Source organism: Melanotaenia boesemani, chromosome 10, assembly GCF_017639745.1.
Source record: "Melanotaenia boesemani isolate fMelBoe1 chromosome 10, fMelBoe1.pri, whole genome shotgun sequence".
NCBI classification, from domain to species: Eukaryota; Metazoa; Chordata; class Actinopteri; order Atheriniformes; family Melanotaeniidae; genus Melanotaenia; species Melanotaenia boesemani.
The window spans coordinates 8,648,018-8,671,005 of record NC_055691.1 but is presented as its reverse complement, the minus strand read 5'-3'; the positions used below and the strand labels follow the sequence as shown (position 1 = coordinate 8,671,005).

Below are 22,988 nucleotides of genomic sequence, written 5' to 3'. Positions count from 1 at the left end.
TGCAGGGAAGTAGGAGGCTATCCCAGCTTTTAGCAGGGAGAGGCCGGGTCCACCAGTCCATTGCAGGCTTTCATCACCCCATGAGCAGACAGAAAAGAAACCTAACCAACCGAAGTAATTTACAAACCTTTAACCAAGGGATCACTGAAAACTCTGACATGCTTTAACTCACCTGCTTTTGACCTCAGCAAAAATGTTCACAAGCCAATTTTCTCAGTGTCTCTCTTTTCTTTTTTTTTTTCTTTTTCTTTTTTTTTTTTTTTTTAACCCATTACTTATTTCCCCTTTTTATGACTTCATGAGAAATCCTGAAATAACCTTCAGGTTTATGATCAGAAAAACTGGAACAGTTAAAAACAAACTAAACATAAGAAGCCAGAAACTTTGATTTACAATGAGCTGAATGATCACCACTTTGTATCACACAGAAACAGAAAGTTCATCCTTTAATTCTCAGGTTTTAATTATGAGAACATATTTAAAAAATATATATCATTTGCTGCCCTCACCAGGTCTTAATATGAGGTGAATACAAACACAACACAGGATCTATTACACCATGACATTACTGACTTAACAACAATACACATTTATTATTAATAATGGTAATAAACTATCTTTAAATGATAAACCATTATACATATGTGTGTGTGTATTTACATACTGTATATATAAAGTATATATAAAGTTTAACACGTCTAAGTTTCTTTTACAGCGCAACATGAATTAAATGTATTCTCATTATTATATTGTGTATTCCAGAAATATATTATGTAATAAATTATATACACATTTTATTCAATATCCAATATGCTTTTTATATTTATTACATGTCACTATTTATTATATATTAATTTTATATCATTGCTGTCGGGCACAAACCTCCAAAATTTGTTATTTTTTTTCTTAAAAAATCGGTACTATTGATCACCCTTTATGACTGTCTGTAGTTTTACAAATATTTAACCAAAGATATATGATGTAAAACACAAAACCAAGTGTGATGACATCATGTCCATTTATAAAAAAAAAAACAGTTTTATTCATTTCTTGAATAATAACAGTATTGGACTTAAGAGTTTTGCACCTGACAGCAGCGATATATTATATATTCTAAAAATGCATAATGTAATAAATATTACATATACATACACACACATATATATATATAAAATAGATGTGACCTTGTAGCTGAGCCAATAAGAATTTAAAGAAGAATCAGCAGTGGAAACTGTGTAGTTGATAAAAATAAGGATTTATTTTTGTATTTCTTTCATAAAAGTATTGTCATGACGCATTATACATTTCCAAAAAATAAATATTCAATATCGTGTGTATAAAAAACACCTGTTTGTAAAATTTATGTGCAGACCACAAACATCCACCTGTTTGCCGTTTTCTCTCTGCTGTTGCGCTGCAGCTGTGGGGGATGTTGAATACGGAGAAGCTGCTTTTTGTGGTAACAAAAATACAACCATACAGTTACATATGATTGATAAAAGTATAATAAAAATACACTCTATGATTTATAGAAATACAACAATAACCACTGGCTGTACACATCATCGTAGATCTTCTTCTACATACAGGAACAAAGTTTTGTCTTTGTTACATAACTGAACACCAACATCCTTCATCCTCGTGGACGACAGATTTTTAAGATTTCAATGTAAATATTATGGGATGTCAAAACTGACATGAGCAATAGCTCAGATCGAGCTGTCAAAAATAGTTAATCCAGTTTTGGGAGTAATTGAGGTTTCAGTCAGACGAATAAATGAAGCTTATAAGTGTAGCAGATTACTTAACTTGCACAGTAAATACCACTTAATGTAATGCAGGTTCTTATAATCACATTTCTAACTGAGTGGCTTTTTACATTTAATTAGTACTTTTAAAATCTGCTTAGCCGACCTAATAAAATGCAGCAGACACAATGACATTTAATCCCAACAACACAAGTGAGAGAACTTTTGATACTTGTTGAATGCAGTTTTAACAAGAATTGTTAAGGTTTTTTTTCTTTATTATTGTTATTTTAACCAAGCATTAACTAAGTGAACAGGTTTACCAGGATTTACAGGAAATGAATCATGCGCATGTCACCTCCGCTGGAACTCACACACAAAAACAACATGCTTAGAAAAACAGTGAGTTCATGAAGCGGTGAGCAAATACTCGTCACCTACTCCTTCTCTGACTATGTAAATCAATGGCGCCCAAGTCCAGTCCTCAAGATCTACTATCCTTTTAGATGCAACCCTTCCCCAACACACCTGAATCAAATGAATGGCTCCTTTCCAGGCATCTGCAGAGCTGAATGACATGTGGATGAGGGAATTGAGCCATTTGATTCAGGTGTATAGGAGAAGGAATGTATCTAAAAGTTCCAGGATAGTGGATCTGGAGGACTGAACTTGGACACCCCTGATGTAAATAAGTGGAGTCTCAGCATCTCTAAGGTTCAAATTTACACCCTTCATTAGAAAATGTCCCCTTTTAGGCTCTGTTTACATCACAATGCTGAAACAGTCAAATGTGAATTTTGTTGTTCTGTCCTCTCATTTCCATGGTAACAGAGTACCAGAGTACATAGATAAAAATGCAAAGATTTAACAATGGCCTCCAACTGGAACTGGGATTTTTTATCTTTATTTTTTGGGCGATTATGATATCTTTCACATCATCTTGCACTTGCGCACTCAGACCCTGCTTAACCCCCGAAAAGCACAACAACAACAGTAGCAGACCTTCAGGTCATGTTTCTGCTGCTACATCATTTTAATTTATTTAGTCTGTTGAAGCAAAACCTGCTTCTGGAAGAGTTTTTATGCTTATGAGGATGCTGCACACACCTGAGTGTGTCGTTGCAAAGTTTCGCTGCCCACGAGATGCCTGGCATGTGCACTGCATCGTTTCTGGTCCTCTGTGTTTTCTCCTGCATGGACGTAGGATAAGAGAGAAAGATCTGCGTTTTACGTGGAAACACTGTCATTCAAACAGGGCTTAAGTCATCTTAAAAAAGGCCTTCTGTTTAGGGTTTGGGCTTTTTTTTGTTTTTACAGATGACCAAGTCCTAAAAGTTGATAAACGCTTTTAAACCAAACATAAGAAAAAAAACATTATACTTGCTTGTTTTTTATTGAGCAAAATAACTTCATGTTACGTATCTTTGACAAGCACAAGCATGTAAACATGTAAATTTAACATTATGTGTAAGTGGGGGTTTTACTGTTTTACTTTAAGGACAAGGATTTTTTAAAATCAAATCAATGTGGTGGTTTTGTTTTTATGATCTTTCAACAGTATATATATTTATTTATTTATTCTATATTGAAATATTTATTCTGATCTTCAAAATTAATTTTGCCTTAAATGTTTTCATAATGTCATTGCGTTTGCATTTGTTTTAATGTGTTATGTGTTCTAATAAAAACAGAGGCTTCTGTTTTATTCCAGCATCCTGTTTTGGGTCTAGTTTTACTGCATCCAGACCTGATGGTCTAAGGATGCTGTCATTGTTAGAATAATGAATTTTGGATTAAACCAAATTTTGTAAATACAAAAGGGGTCTTAGTGAAATGATTACATGATTGTTTCTGGATGAAAATGTCAGATAATATTCTGCTTACATACAGCATATAGATTGGTTGCATAAATGATGCTGCTATATTGGCTGTGGAGTCTTATAACAGCTTATTATATTTATAATAATGCCTCTATGTGCATACTGCTTTAGCACCAAATCTTTCTTTGTACAACACTTTATACTTAAGTAAACCTAAATTCAGAGCAATACATGTTTATATTGTTGTGCTTTAAAAGGTTTAACAACATGTTATGGTTCATATACTTTTGCAGCTCACAGATACGTAATACTGGGTCATTTTCTTCGACAATCAACAATAAAGCTATTTAGCCACATTTGTTGAACAGGGTTTTCTTTATCTGCTAAAATCTGAGGATGTAGCTTGTATTTACGCATAAAAACTGTAAAAGGAAATTCTCTGATCACTGCTGTGTAAAATATAAACATAAGAAACACCTTAGCAGCACCTAATTTAATCATCATTAACAACCAGAAGGAGTCTGTGATTTTAAAGCACATGTTAAACTGAGTGCATACACAGATGGATCATTTAAACCTGTAGAAAAACCTAAAAAAAAAACAGTGGTTCTGGTGGCAAGGTCAGCCTCGCTAAGACAAAGTCTCTTGTTTTTCTCTTTGATTTGTGGCATTTAAGCATGCTGAAACACGTCTGAGTCCTGCCCCCATGCACTCATCAGCCCGACAGTGACATAAAATATCTTCTCAGCATCATATAGGTTCCTCAGGACATGGATGCAGGTACTTTGTAGATTCAGGCTTGTTCCAGCATATCTTGACGATGTTCCATAAAACTCATTGGGGTCTGTATCCAGCTCCTCCTGCAGTTCATAAAAGGCTTTTCTGTGTTTTCTGGCTGGAATTGGCAGCCGTTATTATGTACTGGTAGGAAAAGCCCAGAAGGATCATCGCAGCAAGAAAAATTAATCAACATTCATCACTTCACCTGTTAAGACCTATAAGAAACACCTAGATTTCATTTGCACATGTGGGGAAGAACAGACATTCCTGGAGTCTACCTTAAAGAGAGAAGACAGGTAATACAGATATCCTCTGCACTGAAAGGTTATCTGTAAAACAGCATGAAGGATTCAGAATTTTTTGCATATTGAAAATAAGATCTCAACACTTGTCACATATGTAAAGGCACAAGGCACAGGATTTCATCTTTCCATGCTTGAATTTTCCAGCATGTTCAAACTGGAGAAATCTCAGACTATGGTGCCAATTTTGTGTAACCATCATCATTTCCTGTAAATGCTCTTCTTTCAGATCAAACTGATTTTCAACAAATACCAAATGCAAATCTGGGATGGAAAAGATAGACATATTGCCATATAACCTGGTTTACCTTTCATCATGTGTGCATGGCAGAAAAACTCATTTTTTCGTTTAAGCAGTTTGTGCCTGAAATAAAATTTAAAGCTGGAAGTTGGTTCGTGAGAACAGATGAGTGTATTTTAGCTGAGATAGACCCCTGACAGGTGAAGTTACGCCTTCGCCAATTAGCTTCTTCTCAAAACAATCCATCTTAGAAAAGAATGTACTGATTATAAATCAGTTTTGCTGATAGATGAGAACATGAGCAAACATCTTACATAAGTCGTTACCAGTGGAAAAGTCTTTGAAATACCTCGTAAATTACAGAATTGGAAATTCTGAAGCTTCCACTCAAAGATGAGCCATATTTCAATAGCACAGAAAGTCCATGTGCTCATAAAGTAATCCTGGATGGAGTTACTGTTACTACATCTTCTTTGCTGATGGCGTCATGCCAGGGTTTGAGTCAATACAACAATCTTGGCTGTGTTTGGTACATTTGGGAAAGACTTGTTGATGTTCTTTCATGGTTAACTGTTCTTTTACCCTTCTCCTTGTAGCTCCAGGGACATAATCATTCTAATCGCTGATCAGTGTCTATGGGGAGAAACTTCACTCCACTGGCTCCATCTCAGCTTTCGGGTTGGAAGTTTTCTTCCCTCTCTTTGAATGTGGAACTCCGCAATCTGAAAAACAGATGACAAGATACATTTAATGAGGCATCTCCATTTTATACTGAATGAATCCAGATTAGCTGCTGGTGGAATATAAAATTTGAGAGCATATTGCATCATGTTGTACAGAAACTGGAGGACAAAAGAAGAAGAGCAAGGACTAAGAAACTTCAGCAGATGACCCCTGACTACATGCTGAAGTGTCCTTGGGCAAGATGCTGAACCCCATTTTGCCTCCTGATGTGTCTTTCAGAGCATGAATGTGTGTGATAGAGCAAAGCACTTAGTATTAACTAACAACAGAAGGGCAATTTGAGTGTGTGCATTAACGGGTGAATGTGACATGTAGTCTTAAGGCCCATTTAAGCTCGACACAGAAGAAAGAAACGCAGACGGACAGTTTCGTCCGTCTTCTGCATCGGTTACACGCATACTTTGGTCCATTTTCAGGGAGCTTAGCTAGCTGTCGCTTGATGCACAAAACGGAGCAATACCACTGGAAATCGCGGGGGGCAGTGCTGAGAAAGATAGCTGACATGTGACCAGCAAAAACATAACAAACAAAAAACAAACATAAAAAAAAAAACTAACCAGAGAAGTAGAACAGAATCAGGAAGGGAACAAAAAAGCAGAAGAAGAATGAAGATGATGACAAAAACTGTAGAAATTGCACGAGCTTTCGAGTAAAGGATATGTGAGTGTTTTAGGGCGTGTTGGGCGGTTGGAAATAACTATACTGGTCCATTACCGCCGCCTAACAGCGCCTGAAACTGACGTCAGCTGGTGGGATTGAACTCTGAACTCAGCACTGCCCACTAGTGGAGGAATTGATTTACCAACCATGACAACACAAAAGATGCATGGAGGACGGTGACGTATGACATGTAAGGGAGCATAAATGGGCCTCCAAAGTGTTTTGGGTGGTCAACATGACCAGTGAAGCTCTATATAAGTACAGCCCATTTACCAATGTAGAGCTGAAATGGAGACTCATCAGACCAGGAAAAGTTTTTCCATCTTCTAAGGTTGGACGTGTTGTGTTCTGACCTTTGACATCAACAAGACATGTTGGTCCAGACAACTGCTGCTCACTGGCTATTTTCTCTTCTTCAGACCATTCTCTGTAAACCCTAGAGATGGTTGTGTGTGATTAGTTGATTGCACATGTATGTTAACAAGCAGCTGAACAGGTGGACCTGATAAAGTGTCTGTAAATCTGTGGTATTGACAAAAACCTTGACAATAATATATACAGTGCCAAGCTTTTCTTGGTAGATGCATCGACACACAACACGGTTTTCCCACCATAGTCCGAGACAGCATGTCTATAAGACCTGGATGAATGGTGTAGAGAACAGACAAGACCAGATCTGTGGGTGAGGATGCACAGGTGATTCTTCTCAGCATCTGTGGTGAATCAGGGGGTGTGTTCCACATATTTGGAAGTTGTCATGAGAACAGTTCATGCACATCTGCCAGAGATCATAAAAGTCAGACTGCAGCTAGGGATGATGCGTGGTAACTCTCGATTTACTAAAACCATGTTAAAATTAAACAAAGATGTCTCATTTTACAAATGCACTTCATTAAATTTCTCTCTCTCCTCATCTTTGTGCTTCTTTGCCTCCTTCATTTATCACAGGTAAGAGGTAGGAGGAGATGTCAGGTGAAGGAAAGGAATTGAGGATGCACACAATGAAAAGCAAAAGGAAAGTTTTAGCCTGAAGTTGTGTTCTCAAAAGCAGGTGAAGAAGTGTGTGAGGTAAAGTGCGCGGCAGGAAAATCTCTGTACATAGATTATGAACTGCAGCTGTAATGTAGGGTGAGTCTTACACATACTGTATGTGGAGAATGGAGCTCAGGTATTTATGGTGTGTGAAGCTAAAAAAAGAAACCAAGACGGTTTGAAGGAACTCTCAGCTTAAACAAAGGGACGGTAAAAAATGCTGAAAGGAATTAAACAAATGCAACTTTAACAATGACACAAGAAAATCTGCAGAAGCAAAACTGATCAAAAAGGAAGATTGATAGGCTTGAATAAAATGGAATGAAATACAAAATCTGACATCAGGTCTTAAGCTTGAATATAATGAATAAAATAAAATAAGAATATAGACAAAATGAAAAAAAAACCATCAGGTTTTAGGATTTTCAAAAATTCAATTACTTAAAGAAAATCCTCCTCCTAAAAGAATTTTTAAAAAATCTACAAAAGTGCAAATGATCTTTTTCTCCATTGGATATAAAGACTAATGTGTTAAATGATGCAAAAACAGGTTTGATTTCCATCATCAGATCAGACAGAAAACTTTAATCATGGCAGTTTTTGCCTTTTTAGCTCAATAAATAGCTCCATAATGATGGTAAACTGTAAAACCTGTAAATAAATAAAAGACTTTCACCACAGTTTGGAATTTAATTCACTCTTATTCAACTAAATAACAAAACACATTCACACATTCTTAAACATGGATGTGGAATCAGAAGTGAGTTTGTATAGTTTAGTGCAGGGAAGCAGAGTTCTGTCCCAAAGGCAACAACATCTGTAAGTAATTACCATGTTTCATGTGCTTTGCTAACTGTTATTTGATGTTTTAAGGAGCAAAGCACTGTTTGGCTGAGAGCAGCTGCCAATCAAATCCAGAATGATTCAAGCTGTTTGCAGCTTCTTGCATGAAGAAGTGTATAATTTCAGTGTGGATTTAGTTACTCCGGAGGAGCTACGTAGTTTGGTTTTTTTTCTTTTAAAGCCGGCTAGTTTATATCTTGTCCTAAAATGTAAAATTATCCCCTTGACATTCTAATAAAATCACAATTTTTCTGTATATCTGAATCTGACGTGGAATTTTTTTCCTTTTGTTTGAGTTGCATCATCGTTAATGTCATGTCATTGTGGGTGGTTTGCGCAAGTACTTCATCTGATATGTAAATTAACTGAGCTGAAACTGAATCCATACCAGATTCTGAAAGATAAAACAGAGCAGCTGCTGTCTGAATTCTTGTACCTTTTTAAATGCTTGGACTACGCTGTGTGTAATCCAGACAGGGAAGATGGAGATCCTGCTGCAGAGGTGGCTCAAGTCTTGACACACCACAATGAAAACTTAACACTAAAGCTGATCCCATGGAAGAAATCAGGAGTTTTTACAGCCATCTTTCATCAGTTTAGTCTCAAGGGTACTCAGCATTTTAATCATTATGATCTTGCAGATTTTGCCGTTTAACACCCACTCGAGACCCAAAGTGTGACACTATTTGCTGGAGGAATGCAGCAACCTCATGAGGAACAGATGTGAGGGCCCCATGCAGCAGACACTGTGCACTGTCACATCCTTGGATCGATAGATTGCCTCATGTTTGTTGTACGGCTGGTGCAGCATGTTCTTCATGAAACTCCTGGCCGGCTTCCAACAAACAAATCGCATTCCCCATCTGCGCCACAGTAGTCTGAGCTTTATCGATAGGCTGTCTCTACGATTTAGGTGTTATATCCATATCCATGTGATCGTTTTTAAATTAAATTTTCTGGTGAGACCTACCTCACAGTTTTCCCTGACTGTGATGCGGACTCTGCATCGGCCTGTCGTGGTGAAGAAGGAGCTGAGACAAAACACAAAGTTCTTGATTTACTGGTTGCGCTACGTTCCTACCCTCACCCTATGGTCACAAGCTGAGGGTGGTGACAGAAAGAATGAGATCGCAAATGCAGACGACTGATATGAGTTTCCTCCACAGGGCAATGGATGGATGGATGGATGGATGGATGGATGGATGGATGGATGGATGGATGGATGGATGGATGGATGGATGGATGGATGGATGGATGGATGGATGGATGGATGGATGGATGGATGGGAGGGAAGTGGTCTGGCTTTTTTCCAGGCTTTTCACTGTTCACTTGCTTTCACATGTTGGCAGATCTTCTCCAACATTTGCTCATCTGTGCCCTAAAGAAACTCCCGTTATGTGACTTGAAGAACAAACAGTGGAAGCTTTGAGCAGAGGCTTCCTTGAGACTTGCCATGTTTAGCTGTGTTTGTGCAAGTTCTTTTTTTTTTCTCAAATCAATCAACAGATGTGTTTTTATTTTCTTTTTATTTCTTTACATTTACTTTGCTCCCATATTGATTGGCTTTTGTTCTGGTACACGTGACATTACACACTGTGCGTGCTCAATTGTTCTCTGAGCATTCCACACAATATTGGATTTCTAGTCCTAGTCACAAATATCATTATTTACCATCGCTCCTTGCGATGGCCTTCTTAGCGGATCAGACAAAATCACTCTTAACACACCCTAAACCACAGGAAAATTAGACACAATGTCGTTTGCAAATATCAGACCTTTGCTGGCTTTGATCGTAAGATAAAGATCGGGACAAAAATCAGCCCGATTATGCTGTCAGATCAGCTGAAACACTCAGTTTATTTAAATCCAGGTTAAAGACCAACCTGTTCTCTGCTGCATATCAATAGTTTTTATTTAAGAGTCCAACTCTGCACTGTTTTTTCCTTTCTCTTTTCCTTTCTTCTTTTTAATTTTAAATTACACTCTAGCTTTTATTTCTTGCATTTTATCTTATTTTAATTTAGCTTAATTTATTCATTCATTCATTCATTATCTTGACTGCTTATTCCATTACGGGTCGCGGGTGAGCTGGAGTCTATCCCAGCATTTTAACAGGTGAGAGGCAGGGTACATCCTGGACAGGTCACCAGTCTGTCGCAGGGCCAACACTTAATTTAGCTTTTTGTCTTTAAATTCTTTTATTTCTTGTTAAAGTTTGTTTTCATGATGCAGCCTGTTATAATGCTTTTAGTGTTTTATGTAAAGCACTTTGAATGGTCTTGTACATGATGACAAACTTGCCTTGCCTAGTGTGTCCCTGCCTCAAGTGTAGTCCGGTTTTTAACAGAGAGCCTGTTATGGAGCAGTGAAGTAAGGGTTTACTCTTCTAAGTTTACAGATGGCTGATAGTCTCTGGTGACTCTGTTTTTGAATGTCTGCAATGTGCTGATCAAAGGTTAGTTAATTGTCCAGTTAAAGGATAAAATTATCCTGTATGTTACGCCTCCTACTTTCTAGTATTGGGCTTCAACTAATTGGTAGATACTTGATTGATTAATATCTTGTCCAAGAATTTCTTTTTTAAAATGCTTGTGTCCATTTTTGAGAAGATTTCAAGTAGCAACTTTCCAAATGGTTTCTGTGCTACTAATCCAATATGTTAGGTTACAGATAAATGTGACTTTCTAAGAATCCGAAGACACAAAATTTGACCAGATGTCTTGGCAAAAGCTCCAGCACAAGCTAGAGCATCAAAGGCTTGGCTGTGCTTTGATCACAAGCTGGAGAAGACACTTTCACAACATAGTAGAGCTAGGAAACCTAAAAAACCCCAAAAATGGCTGCACATGTCCACACTGCCAACTAAATTCTGTGTGTGTTGCAACTAATCTGAAACTTGAGTTGTTTGCATCCACCTCAACTTCAAACTTCAAATTTAAAGCCATATGGAGCAGATCATGGCTTCAGGTTTGGGGGATCCAAAATGTTGATGAAAAAATATGATGATGTTTCAGGATGCAAACACGTTGATGCTTGAGTCAATTAAACCGTGACAATTGTTTATTTATGCACAAGCCTTTGTGCCATTTAGGAGCTTTAGTTATGGCCTGGAGCATCACTGAAAGGGAGGGTGTTGTTGTTATACTTACAGTCCTGTTGAGCTTCTGTGCTGGAGAAGCACTCACTGAAGAGGCAGTACATAGTGTGGCACAAGTTGTCCACAAGAGATTTTGGAGAAGCAAATCTCCAATTGGACTCCAGGACTCTGTCAGACTCTTCTGTTAACTGATCCCAAATGTCCTGAACTGTCTCTGGAAGCTCCTGCTGGAACACCTGGACACACACCAAAACACACACATGCCTCAGAGACAAGTCAGGTGAGCTTTACGAGTCAGTGGATGCACATTCGGCAGGTGCTTTGCATCTTGAGAATGTTGCAGCTCATGAGGAATAAATCACCTGAGGATAAACAGGAGCTTTTCAGAAAGCTACTTTATGGATGCTGTACAAAGTAAGCATGCACTTATATAACCTATGGGGGGGAAAAAAAACACAAAACCTTGCTTGAGCAGCCAAAAACAACAAGTCATCTTTCGCTACACGTTCAAACATTTCCATATGAAAAGACTGAGGACCACCAGTTGTCCCAGTTGACCTTGTAAGTCCGTTAGCAAAGATCCACACAGGTTTGATTTAGAATAGAAATACTTTATAGAAATACTTTATTAATCCCTTTGGAGAGTCCTCAGGGAAATTTGGGTATATGAACAAATCAATCAATTAAAGTTCCAAAATTAGTAATATTTGTTTCTTTTTACTCCGTTTCCTCACCTGACAACATGATGACAACTTAATGTTGTATACTGTCTGAATTCCACAGGTCAGTGCCTGTTCAACGACCACAGCGGGAATACGGTGAGCAAATACACTCATCATGTGTCATTTCACTCACAGCAGCTACTGTTTTCTTCTCATCCCCGTCCGAGGTTCAAAGCCACAGTGCAGCATTACACAGCTGCTGGTTTCTATCAGTCTGTTTGCTGTCAGTAAGACTTAGCCAGTGATAATAATAATAATAATAATAATTATAATAATAATAATAATAATAATAATAATAATAATAATAATAATAATAATTATTATTATTATTATTATAGAATAAAATAGAATAGACTCATACTGTACTTTTACAGACAAAGCTCCAAACTTTTCCATGACTTGCCAACAACTTAAATTTCATTACTATTCAGAGGTTTTGAGAACATGAACAAATAATATTATTTAAATTTTGTAAATAAATGTTTCAACTGATTATTTTTACAAACCTTTTCAAGTAAAAATGCATTCAAACAAAATAAAACAAGCAAAATATAATTAAACAAAACAAAACCAAAAGGTTTCCATGTCAGAAAATGGATGGTAGGATGCAATAATTTAGTGTTAACAGCTGAAGAGATGAGGTGATAAGGAGATGGGAGCGTTAGGGAGGAGAGGTAAATTAAAAACTGAAATGAGAAAGACTAACTTTTTTTACAACCTAAATAAACAAATAAAACAAAAGCTGCAGAGAAGCGTTCAGAGAAAGAGAACTATGCTGCAGCATGCTGCCTTTAGGGCAGATAAGAAGAGCTGTTATCAGTGGAGCTGCTGCTATTAAAGTCTATCTCATATGGATAAATACAAGAAGTATGAGACTTGTTTGAAAGCTGACCTTTCTATTTCTATCTAGATAGCAATGGAGGCAATTCAGAGTTCAGAGTAAGAGTTCAGAGTAAGATTTAGAGCAGAAGTGCAAGACAAGTCTCTTTAAACGCAGTCGGAAACATGCTCAAGACAAGTGAAGCATTTATTACAAGTGTGAGAGAAGGTTATTAGAAGGAGAAAACAGCCTGAAGATGGTTGGTGGGAAATATGCACCTGACATCAACCAGGAAGAGGCTAGAAAGGAGGCTGGGATCAGTTAAGAGATTTGAGTATTAAAATGAGACTGTTTTAAGTGTTAGTGGTGGTTCTTATTCTGGTTTCTCTTTTTGTTTTGCTTGTTGTTTCTCTTTTCTTGTGAATAGACTTGCTAAAATACAGCTGAAATAACATTTTCATCTGCTTCCCTGAAGGCCCAAATATGCTTTAACTCGTTTAATTTGGCAAAACAAGCTATGCACACCTTGTTCATTAAAATACAATAAAACTACAGCAATGTTTTGTCAGATTTGTAATAACTTTTGATGAAGTACAAAGCATTTTGTTGTTTAAGAGAAATACCAACATTACATATACAAACATTATAATTTTCTTCAAGGGAAAATTAAACTATTTTTAATCATTTCATTCATTCAGGAACAAATCGCAGTCAAGACGGATCTAATTCTACTGAGTCTCCCTGAGATACGAACAATGCCTACGCGGTCTTGAATTTGACGGCGGTTTTTGTAAAAACTTCTCAAGCACAACTTAATAACAAATTTAAGAAGATTCATTATTGGATATTGGTGAATAAGGCCCATTGTTCCAGAAGTCTTGATGCAATTTTGCAAACTTAAGCTGTGCTGCCATGTTCGTTTTAGAGAGAAGAGCCTTTCTCCTGCAACCCTTCCAAACAAGTCACACTGGTTCAGTCTTTTACTAACTGGACTGTCATGAACTTGGACATTTAGCATGCTAACTGAGGCCTGCATAGCCTGAGATGTAGCTGTTGGGTTTTATGTGATGTCCCTGAGCATTCCACAGTCTGACCTTGGGTTGAACTTGCTGGGACGTCTACTTCTGGATTGGATTGGAAAATGTCTCAAATATTTTCCAATGAATGATGGACAGAAAATACCTTATAACCCTTCCCAGATTGATAGGCAGCAACAATTGCTGCCCTAAAATCATTGCTGATGTGTTTCCTCCTTGGCATTGTGTTAACACTCATCTGAATACTTCTGTTGTAGAATTGTTGCTTTATTTGTTTGAGCCATTTAAACCACCTGGCTGCTACTTACCCTCCTGATTCCCCATGGAAGCAGTAATTCTACCTTAGTTTGTGTTAAGTTATGTTTTACCTGACATTGCACTTCCATCACTTTAAGACCTGGATAGGAATATATGATTGCGTTTTAAAAATCTTTATTTCTTTAAAGATAAAAGGACTTTCTTTTTCTTACAACTGTGCTGAGCTGCTGACAGCTGTCAGAGTCCCATTTGGTAGTAGTCATAAATTAATCCTGGTAATTTAATTTAAGGTTTAACATGATAATAAGCTTGAAAAATAGTAACAGTACCATTTAGGCTCATTACTGTTATTGCTCCTTGTGGAAAGATAAAATATTTTGTAAATGTGACCACAGTGAGGTCACAGTGGGTAAATCTGACAACTGAATCCAGCTGTGTGACTAGCAGGGACTTGGTGGTTGTCAAGGTAAACACAAGAGACACTCCTCTTTCTCAATGCATGTTTTTAACCACATTATACAGTGTATAAATGACGACAAAGGATGCACATTTAACTGCAAGTAACGGGAGGACAAGCTAGATATGGATCAAACATGACATATCTTATCAACTTGAAGCCAGACTTACTGTCTGCCATCCTTTAACCATTTGCCTGCGTCATTACAAGGCCAGGAGGCAATGTGTGATGATGCCTGACAGGAGAAACTATGGAAATTCATGTAAGCCATTTTATCATTCATGCTGGCATTTGGAAACTAGTGCAAACTGAATAAACTGGATTGGAATATTGAATTTTTTAAATACCAGGACAGATAAGCCATAATGAGAGAAACTAGAAGACAGAACCAGCACTCTTTCCTTCAAATGGGCGTCACAGAATGATCAATGAGAGGACTGATTTCACCCCCAAAATTCACTTTGCTGAAGAGTTTTTTTTCGATCATAGAAGGAAGCTATGCTTAATCTTCTAGTGATAAGAGTATTCATTACCAATGTGAAAAATAGAATCAGTGTGACACTAGTTAGAGAAACCGAAGACGGCTGTGACAGAAATATGTGAACTCTGTCTTACCTCAGCAGGATGTGACTGTACAAAGACTCCCTCAGCATCCCTGAAGCGTCTTTCCACCTCAGCTGTGTACGAACGCGAGGGATGTCTCTCTGGCATGACCCGGATGATCTGAAATTTCAATTGAGTTTAGTTTATCAGCAGCATTAAAGATGCGCTCATTACTTCTTTCTCATTTTCTGTAAATATAGAGGTGTTCTTATATCTTTTATATATTTTATATCTTTATTTCTTACTCATATATGTGTACCTGTTATATTTCTGTTTTCTTAATTATGTGTGCGTAAGCTGAGAGACTCCTCAAAATTTTGTTTTGCTTTCATAATGACAATGAAAATACTGAATCTTGAATCTTTGCTACCAAAAAACACATGGTCCTGCAGACTCAGACTGTTTATTCTCTGTAAGTCACACTCAGACCAAGTAAAGATGCTGTTACAGTGGGATTAAAATTCACATGTAGCACTAACTACTGAGGTTCTTTAGTAGTTTATAAATGTCTTAATGGTCTTGGGCCTTCTTATTTATTTGAATTACTTTTGGGCTATAAACGCTTGCGGACCCTGAGGTACTCTGGTCTATATTTAAAACCAAAACCTTTGGCGAGGCCTTGTTCCATTACTATGACCCTCGACTGTGGAACATCCTGCCAGAGAATCTCAGGGCTGCAGAGACTGCTGATGTTTTTTAAAAGAGGCCCAAGACCCACCTTTTAGCAAAGCTTTTAACTGATTTTTTTTTCTTATTTATTTTATCAATAATTTAATAGATTCATTGTTTTGTTTGTTTTACCCAAGTATGTTGTTTTTAAGTTGGTATTATTTAACTCCTTATTTGATTTTATTGTGTAAAATATTTAATTTCAACTTCTTCTTAAACTTCTTAAACAGCTTTCCTCATGAGGGATCCTTCATGTAGAGGTGCATGCCTGCTCGGTCTACAGGGTCATTGCCAGGGAGATTGCCCTTGTCTTGTTGGCTCGGGGTCCTGCACCGCAGCCCTATGGCTGTGGTGCAGACCTGTGCTTGTCCTGATCTGGGTGGTTTCCAATGGTGGTGCCCTCTGTGGTCTTGAGTGGGTTGGCCCCTGGTGTGAACAGATCCCCAAGATATTGTTACTTCACAGCAGTGTCAAACCAGATGTTTACTTCTGGAGAGACAGAATAGTGGGGTGTGGGCGGGGGCGTGGGGGTGTTGTGTGTGTGGATGAGTGAATGTGAAAGAGATTATAATCAGGTGTGTGTTTTTAAATTTTTAGATGTTCTGTGTTTTTGTGTAAAGCACTTTGTGATACTTTTTGTATGAAAAGTGCTTTTTAAGTAAAATTTGATTGGATAAGGAGGTGTAATTAATAATTCTTTTTTTTTTTTTTTTTTTTTTTTTTTTGTTTTCGCTTGGAGTCCCAAAAAAAATTGGTTGTTAAAGCAACACCAGATAACTTTCCAACCTTAAATCTTTATGTTTCTGACTCATTTTGATGGCATACTGACATTTATTATGAACGTTCATGGAGCCATTGCTGACCTGCAGCATCCTGATGCTGAGAAACCACAATTTACAAGTTTATTTCCCAGAACGTCTTTTTACAGCTGCATTTTGCTTTACAGCACCACATTACCAGCAACTGGATATCAACACACTGGACACTGGCTAATTTAGAAAAGAAATGCAAGAGGACAGTAACAGAAGAAGCAAGGATAGGAAAGAGAGGAAGGGACAGAGCAAGATATAAGAAAAGTGTCAACATCAGACTGACTTTTACAGGCTGGAGAGATCTCAGAGAAGAGACAGGATGCAAGATGGATGCTGAATTAGCCGTCATTAAGGAACACCAAAGTGCAGTAGTGTTGCTTTGATGTTATTTAGGCATTCACAGACTCATGTAGAATTAATAAAAAATAGTAATGACTCGTATTAAATTTAGAGATTTGAACTAGTTTTTCAATTTGACAACAGGAAATGTTGCCAGATGGGTGTGCCCAGATTGGGCCGACCCTTCAAAAAACAAAAACATGTGGGTTTAAATTCAATATCACATTGGGCTGCCTACAGTACAGTACAGCGCAGAACTTGACGCTTGTATTTGTGTGACATCAAATCCGCCTTATTAGTTGTGTGTAACATAAAGTGGTGATCAGCCCAGCTCATTTTAGACCAGAGCATATGTGACAAATGTGTTCTTAATTGCTGTAAAAAACTTTACAATTAGAAAAGCTAAAAACAGTGCAATCATATGCAACCGACCCAATGATGTCCTAGCAAGCTTTCTGATTAGCGACTACATAGACTGAACTCCTTTGAAAAATCTAGGTCATGATAAAGTTAAACAGCCATATGCAGTTTGTTCACACCAAACAGGTAGAAACACTGCTATAAAACCACCAAAATACTCAAACTGAAAGCACTTACAAGATTTTCCATGTTTTCATCTGCTTGGCCATGTAGAGTCTGGCTGAAGCAGCATAGTTCCAGATAGCAGGAACTGAATTGATGCAACATAGTTATATACTATTCTCTGTTTTAATAACAACAGAACAGTTGTTATAGTTGATAGAGATACACAGTTATAGAAAGACATAGATATATAGACTTTTAAATATCAGCTTTGCACACTAGAAACTGGGCCAAGTATAAGTTTGATGTGCAGACAAGAGGGATGTGTCACTTTGATGCCTAATGCATCATTCCCTGAAACTGTCCAATTTAACCCCAGGGACATCGTACATTTGCAGACACAGAGCACAAACATCTATGTGATGATGTAGGAGATGTCAGCTTCATCCTTTCAGGAAACTGAGTAAGGAAAACATTTAAAGTGCTCATTTTTTTGTTCACTGTTGCGGAGTCAAGTCTGAATAAATCCTAACACAAAAACACACCCAGCAAGTGCAAGGTGAATCATCCAAATTTTATACATGCTTAATTTTGGATGAAATTATGATGCTAAGGATCTTATTTTTCTCTTTTTTCTTCCAAAATACAAGGCAAGCTCAAACCGTGAGCTGATGCATCCAGCTGGAAGGGTTGCTTGCACAAGTGCTGCCAGTAAAAAACCAGTCTGGTGCTGCAGCATTTTGGTGGTCGCTTTATGGAAATTCAAAAAATGAACACAAATACAAAGTGCATGACAGAAAATAAAAAGGAACAAAACCTGGTCAAAATCTGTTACCGATAAATATCACTGAGAAAAATTAAAAAGTCAAAAAGAAATAAAAAGGAAGTGTGCAGAGCTTTGAAGTAAAAATTCTAAGTTTCTGTTTATCTTTAACTGACTTCATGTGCTTGTTACGTTTCCTGAGCGTGCAAAAGGACTTTAGAGCAGTTTCTTCCTAGTTAACAAGGATGTGTGTGGAAATAAATTTAATGGCCATCAGTGATCTCAACCAGGGGATTGTTTGTAGTTTATGGGCCCAACTGAGTTAATGTTTTGCACAAAACTCCATAAAGTGATGAATATAAAATTAAATGGCAAAAAAAAGAAATAAGGACTAATTGCAACAACCAAAATTTGAACCACTAGCTAGAAGCATTTCCACCACAAGAAGAAAAAACAACAACAACAAAAAAAAAGCGCTGTATTAATGTGGGGATGTGAGGGCATGTGGGGTCATGTCCTCATGTGGGTATTTGTTAGATTTTCCACAATAGGCTTTGTCATGCAACTGAGATCACTCAACCGCCTTTTTCTTTTTCCTGCTGACAAGTTGGAAAATAACTTACTCAAGCTAAAGCTTTTATACTCCTCAAACTCAAGTTAAAAAAGTATGAACTTTATGACTAAAATTGTTTACTCATTTTTGATGGGCAAACCATAGAGATGCCTCACTGATAACAGCTGGACTGGACTGATGTGTTGCATCTGACTGTAATGATGGATAAACTCACTTAGCTCTAAATACCAGTCACTATTAGGTTAAGTGTGCATCAAATGTGGTTACAGGATGTTTGCTTTCATAAGTGGGACACACTTGCCAGAATAATTGGTGACGTGTGATTGCAAGTGTGAGTCAGACTGGAGGACAGATGGAGGGCCTACCAGACCAGGATTCAACAAAAGTGGAACCAGAACTACCCAAAACTAAACACAGTATTAGAAATGTTTGCTTTCTCAGTTCAGAAGAGTTGGCAGAGACTATACTAATTTTCCTCCTAAAGGCAAACTGGACTGGGAGGATGCAGGTGGTTGGAGGAGAAGTTAGGTGGGCAGCAAAGGATGAACCTTAACCATAAGGTTCATCTTAATAGATTAGGTTAAATAATGTGGATAATTTAAGTTAAATAATGGAATATGGTTTAGGGTAAATAATGCTTATGATGTTGGTTAAACAATGCTAATCGGTTATGTTAAAAAGTGCTATTAATTTAGGTTAAATAAAGCTAATGGTTTCAGAAACGGCGCCTTCATGAGCATAAATGTATCATCTGCAACCATGTGTAACAGTGATCTAGACTGAGGGACTTGTTTCCATATGTGTACTTTTACCACAAAAACTAACAACAAAAACCAAGAGGAACCTACGTTTAGGTAGTTAAATACTGAGTACTGCCCCCTGGTGCCAGTGGAAAGCTAAAACAAGTAGTTGCACATTAGCATTTTGTTTTAATTTCAAATTTACAAATAATTACACAGTGTAATATATTATTTATTGTATTTTAAAACTTATTGAGGATTAGGGATGTAAATCACAAGTCTGATCACAATATATTGATTCAGTGGAGATCAAAAGTTCTGCCACAATAAGGTTTTTAGTTGATTCAGGAACCAGCAATCGAAATGAGACTAATGCTAATGCTAATTTTCCATGCCTTTAAGTACCTTTGAAGATCTGCGGCAGTTCTTATGTCAAAGTGGCCTTGTTACCCACAGGGTGTGACTTGTCAGTGTAACCATAGACTTCTCTCTAAAAACTCCAAATGTTTCCAGACTGCTTATTTAACCTCCCAAAGAAGAGTCAGTAGCTAACAAACAAACTAGCTTTGCTTGGAGCTGTGTGTGCTGTGTGTGCTGTGTGTGCTGAATCCAAATTGATATATCAATGTATTATCAATGTATCAATGACCAGATGTTACTTTTTTCACTCTATTATTTTCTTTATATTAAATCATGCATTACACCATAAAAATCACACTGCCTGTTCTTTCTGCTGTACATGTCTGCAGAAATCTACCTTTTTTAACACGCCTTGGTTGACTTGGAACCACAGTCTCTGGAGAACCAGATCATCCAATCCATCCACCTTTAACCTCTGATGAAGAGAGGAGAGAAAACAAGACTGATAAACAGGGAATGCTGAATATACTCTGATCTATTAGCAACACTTTCTCAAACAGTGACAAGCTGAAAATGAATAAGCAAACAGACCAAGGTTAACGGTGTACTGGTATATGCAACCTGATATTCTACAGATACCGGGAGAACGTTACAGAAAAACCATCCACTGACAGGAACATGAAAAAGAAAATCTTGGGACTTACCATTCTGCTGATATTTGACAGTTTAAAGATCTCTTCATGATAAACCCTGATGGAGTAGTTTATGGGGAAGTTATGCTTCTGTAATGCACAGAAAAGGTAAAATTATATTAGTAAATACACAAACAAATGGATGTTAATCTGGTCTGGTTAATCAATGGAAATTTCTCTTTATTTGGTCAGCTTTGCACTCATACAAATAAAATGTTTTAAAACTGCTGAAATGTGTATTCGTATAACAAGGATCAGTACAGGAGGTCATTCCCAATTTAAATGTTTTCTATTTATTATTGAAATATACTGCAACTATTTAGTTTTGCTTTGGTTTTATTAAAGTATCAATTAAATTAAGCTTAATTCAAAATAACTTGCAAAAATAAAAAAAAGGACTGTCTTTGTCACTCAACAAACGTCACAGATGTCATGAACGCGCAATCTAATTCAAAGATCATTTGTCAAGTAACTTAATCTGAGACATCGTACACAATAAAAAGAGGAACGGCATGGAACCGTACTGTCTTCACCGTGACGTCTCCAGCCTCGAGGCAGTCGTGTGGCATTGCTCTTGTTTGTCTATCTGTTGGCAAGATTGCGCAAAAACTAACAGGCCAAATTTCATGGCGCTTGATGAGAAGTTGGAGCTGAAGAACAAAAGTAGAAGCCATTAAATTTTGACCTTTAGAAAAAGGGAAATACTGCAATGTCATGACAGTTGGGTGTAACTGCATTTTTAATCTAAAATTAAAACAAAGAAAAGTTGAAACACAAAGGACACACAACTTTTTTTTTTACTGAGTGTGTTGCATACAGTTTGTTGGTTTGTGTGTTTTTTGTTAGCATGATTACATAACAAATGATGGACGGAATTGATGTTAGATGCATCAGAGACATGGCCTTGTTTAGGTTAAGGTTTTACTTTAATCTGGATCAGATTCTTGATGCAGTATGATTTTAAGGTGCATTCACACCAGGACAGTCTGCTGGACTCGGTCTGATTGGGGAGTCTGTTCAGTCGGGGGTTGCAACATTCTGCCGGACCGAGTTTGCATTCACACTGCACTAATCAAATGAATCTGACCTTTCAACTAACATGTTCCACTCAGCCCCATCGACAGTTACTGAGGGAGAAGATGAGACACAACAAAGGAGGAAAACATGTTCATCTATTGGTTAATGCAGAAATTACTACTAAACTATGAAGCTGCATTAGATTCATTATATTTCTATCAGAACTTTTACCGAGTTCTTCCACAAGCCATTTCTCCCCTCCTGAGCCGCCTATCACCCCACACACATTTAAGTTTTTGTTGTGTTTACCTACGATGCCGTGAGCCACAAAGCACTTTGTTTTGTAGTTTTCTTCTTGTATCTGGTCCGCTTGAAGAGGACCAAAACCCGAATCAGAGTTTGTGCATTTCCAATACTCCAAACCAAGTGGACTTTATGAGCAAATAGACTAGGATTTGAATAAAAAATGCTCGTGTGAATGCTCCCTTAGTCAGCCTTGTAGCAGGTATGTAGGCTTGATGTTATGACTTCCCGTCTGTAATACGCTGCCTTGCCAAAAACAAAGTTGCCATCTGCATTTAACTAAGCAATTAGGTACGAGCTTCCTAGTGGATAATTAGTCAGTTGGCAACAAGTTATTTAACCCAAACTGATGCAGAAAGTAGCTTCTCGTTTCTTAAACAACTGTGTGGAAAGACACATCTTGTGGTTGTGGAAAAGAAGTCTGTTTTAGAAGGGTCAAATTGTCGGCATGCATCAAGCAGAAAAACTTTTAAGGAGATTCAGAAACTACTAACACTTAGTAAAGAACTGTCCAACTCATTATAAACTAGAATGATAGTAGAGAACCATCATCTCCTAGGAACAAATGTGGTCATGATCCGCGATCACTTAAACGTTTGATTAAATAAAATCAAAGAAAAACAACAGTAGAAGTCATGTTTAATAGTGAAAGTATGAACATTTCTACTTGAACAATGTGAAGGAAACTTAAGGAATTGGGACTGAACAGCTGTGTAGCCATAGGAAAACCACTAATCAGTGAGACTAAGTGGAGAAAAAAGCTTCAATTAGCTAAGGAGCATAAAGATTGGACTCTGGAGCAATGGAAGAAGGTCATGTGGTCTGATGAGTCCAGATTTCCCCTGTTCCAGAGTGATGGAGCATCAGGGTAAGAAGAGAGGCAGATGCAGTGATGCAGCCATCATGCCTCGTGCCTGCTGTACAAGGCTGTGGGGGCAGTCTGTGATCTGGGGCTGCTGCATTGCATAGCCTTAACAAAACAATGTCACAGCAAATGCTGCTGGAATCAAAGCTAAAGGTGGTTAAACAAATA

At 37.5% G+C, this 22,988-nt stretch overlaps 1 protein-coding gene across 2 annotated transcripts in view; it reads right to left on the bottom strand.

The window, feature by feature from the left end:
- Positions 1-1,236: 1,236 nt before the first annotated feature.
- The window catches only part of il34 (interleukin 34), a 75,817-nt gene continuing 54,065 nt past the window's right edge, over positions 1,237-22,988 (bottom strand). For both annotated transcript variants that reach the window (XM_041997487.1, XM_041997486.1), the window contains exons 4-8: positions 20,648-20,725; positions 20,341-20,418; positions 15,177-15,284; positions 11,320-11,503; positions 1,237-5,613 (exon numbers count right to left, since the gene is read on the bottom strand). In XM_041997487.1, the coding sequence (XP_041853421.1) occupies positions 5,540-5,613; positions 11,320-11,503; positions 15,177-15,284; positions 20,341-20,418; positions 20,648-20,725 (522 nt within the window). In that variant the 3' untranslated portion in view covers positions 1,237-5,539. The remainder of the gene's footprint in view (positions 5,614-11,319; positions 11,504-15,176; positions 15,285-20,340; positions 20,419-20,647; positions 20,726-22,988) is intronic.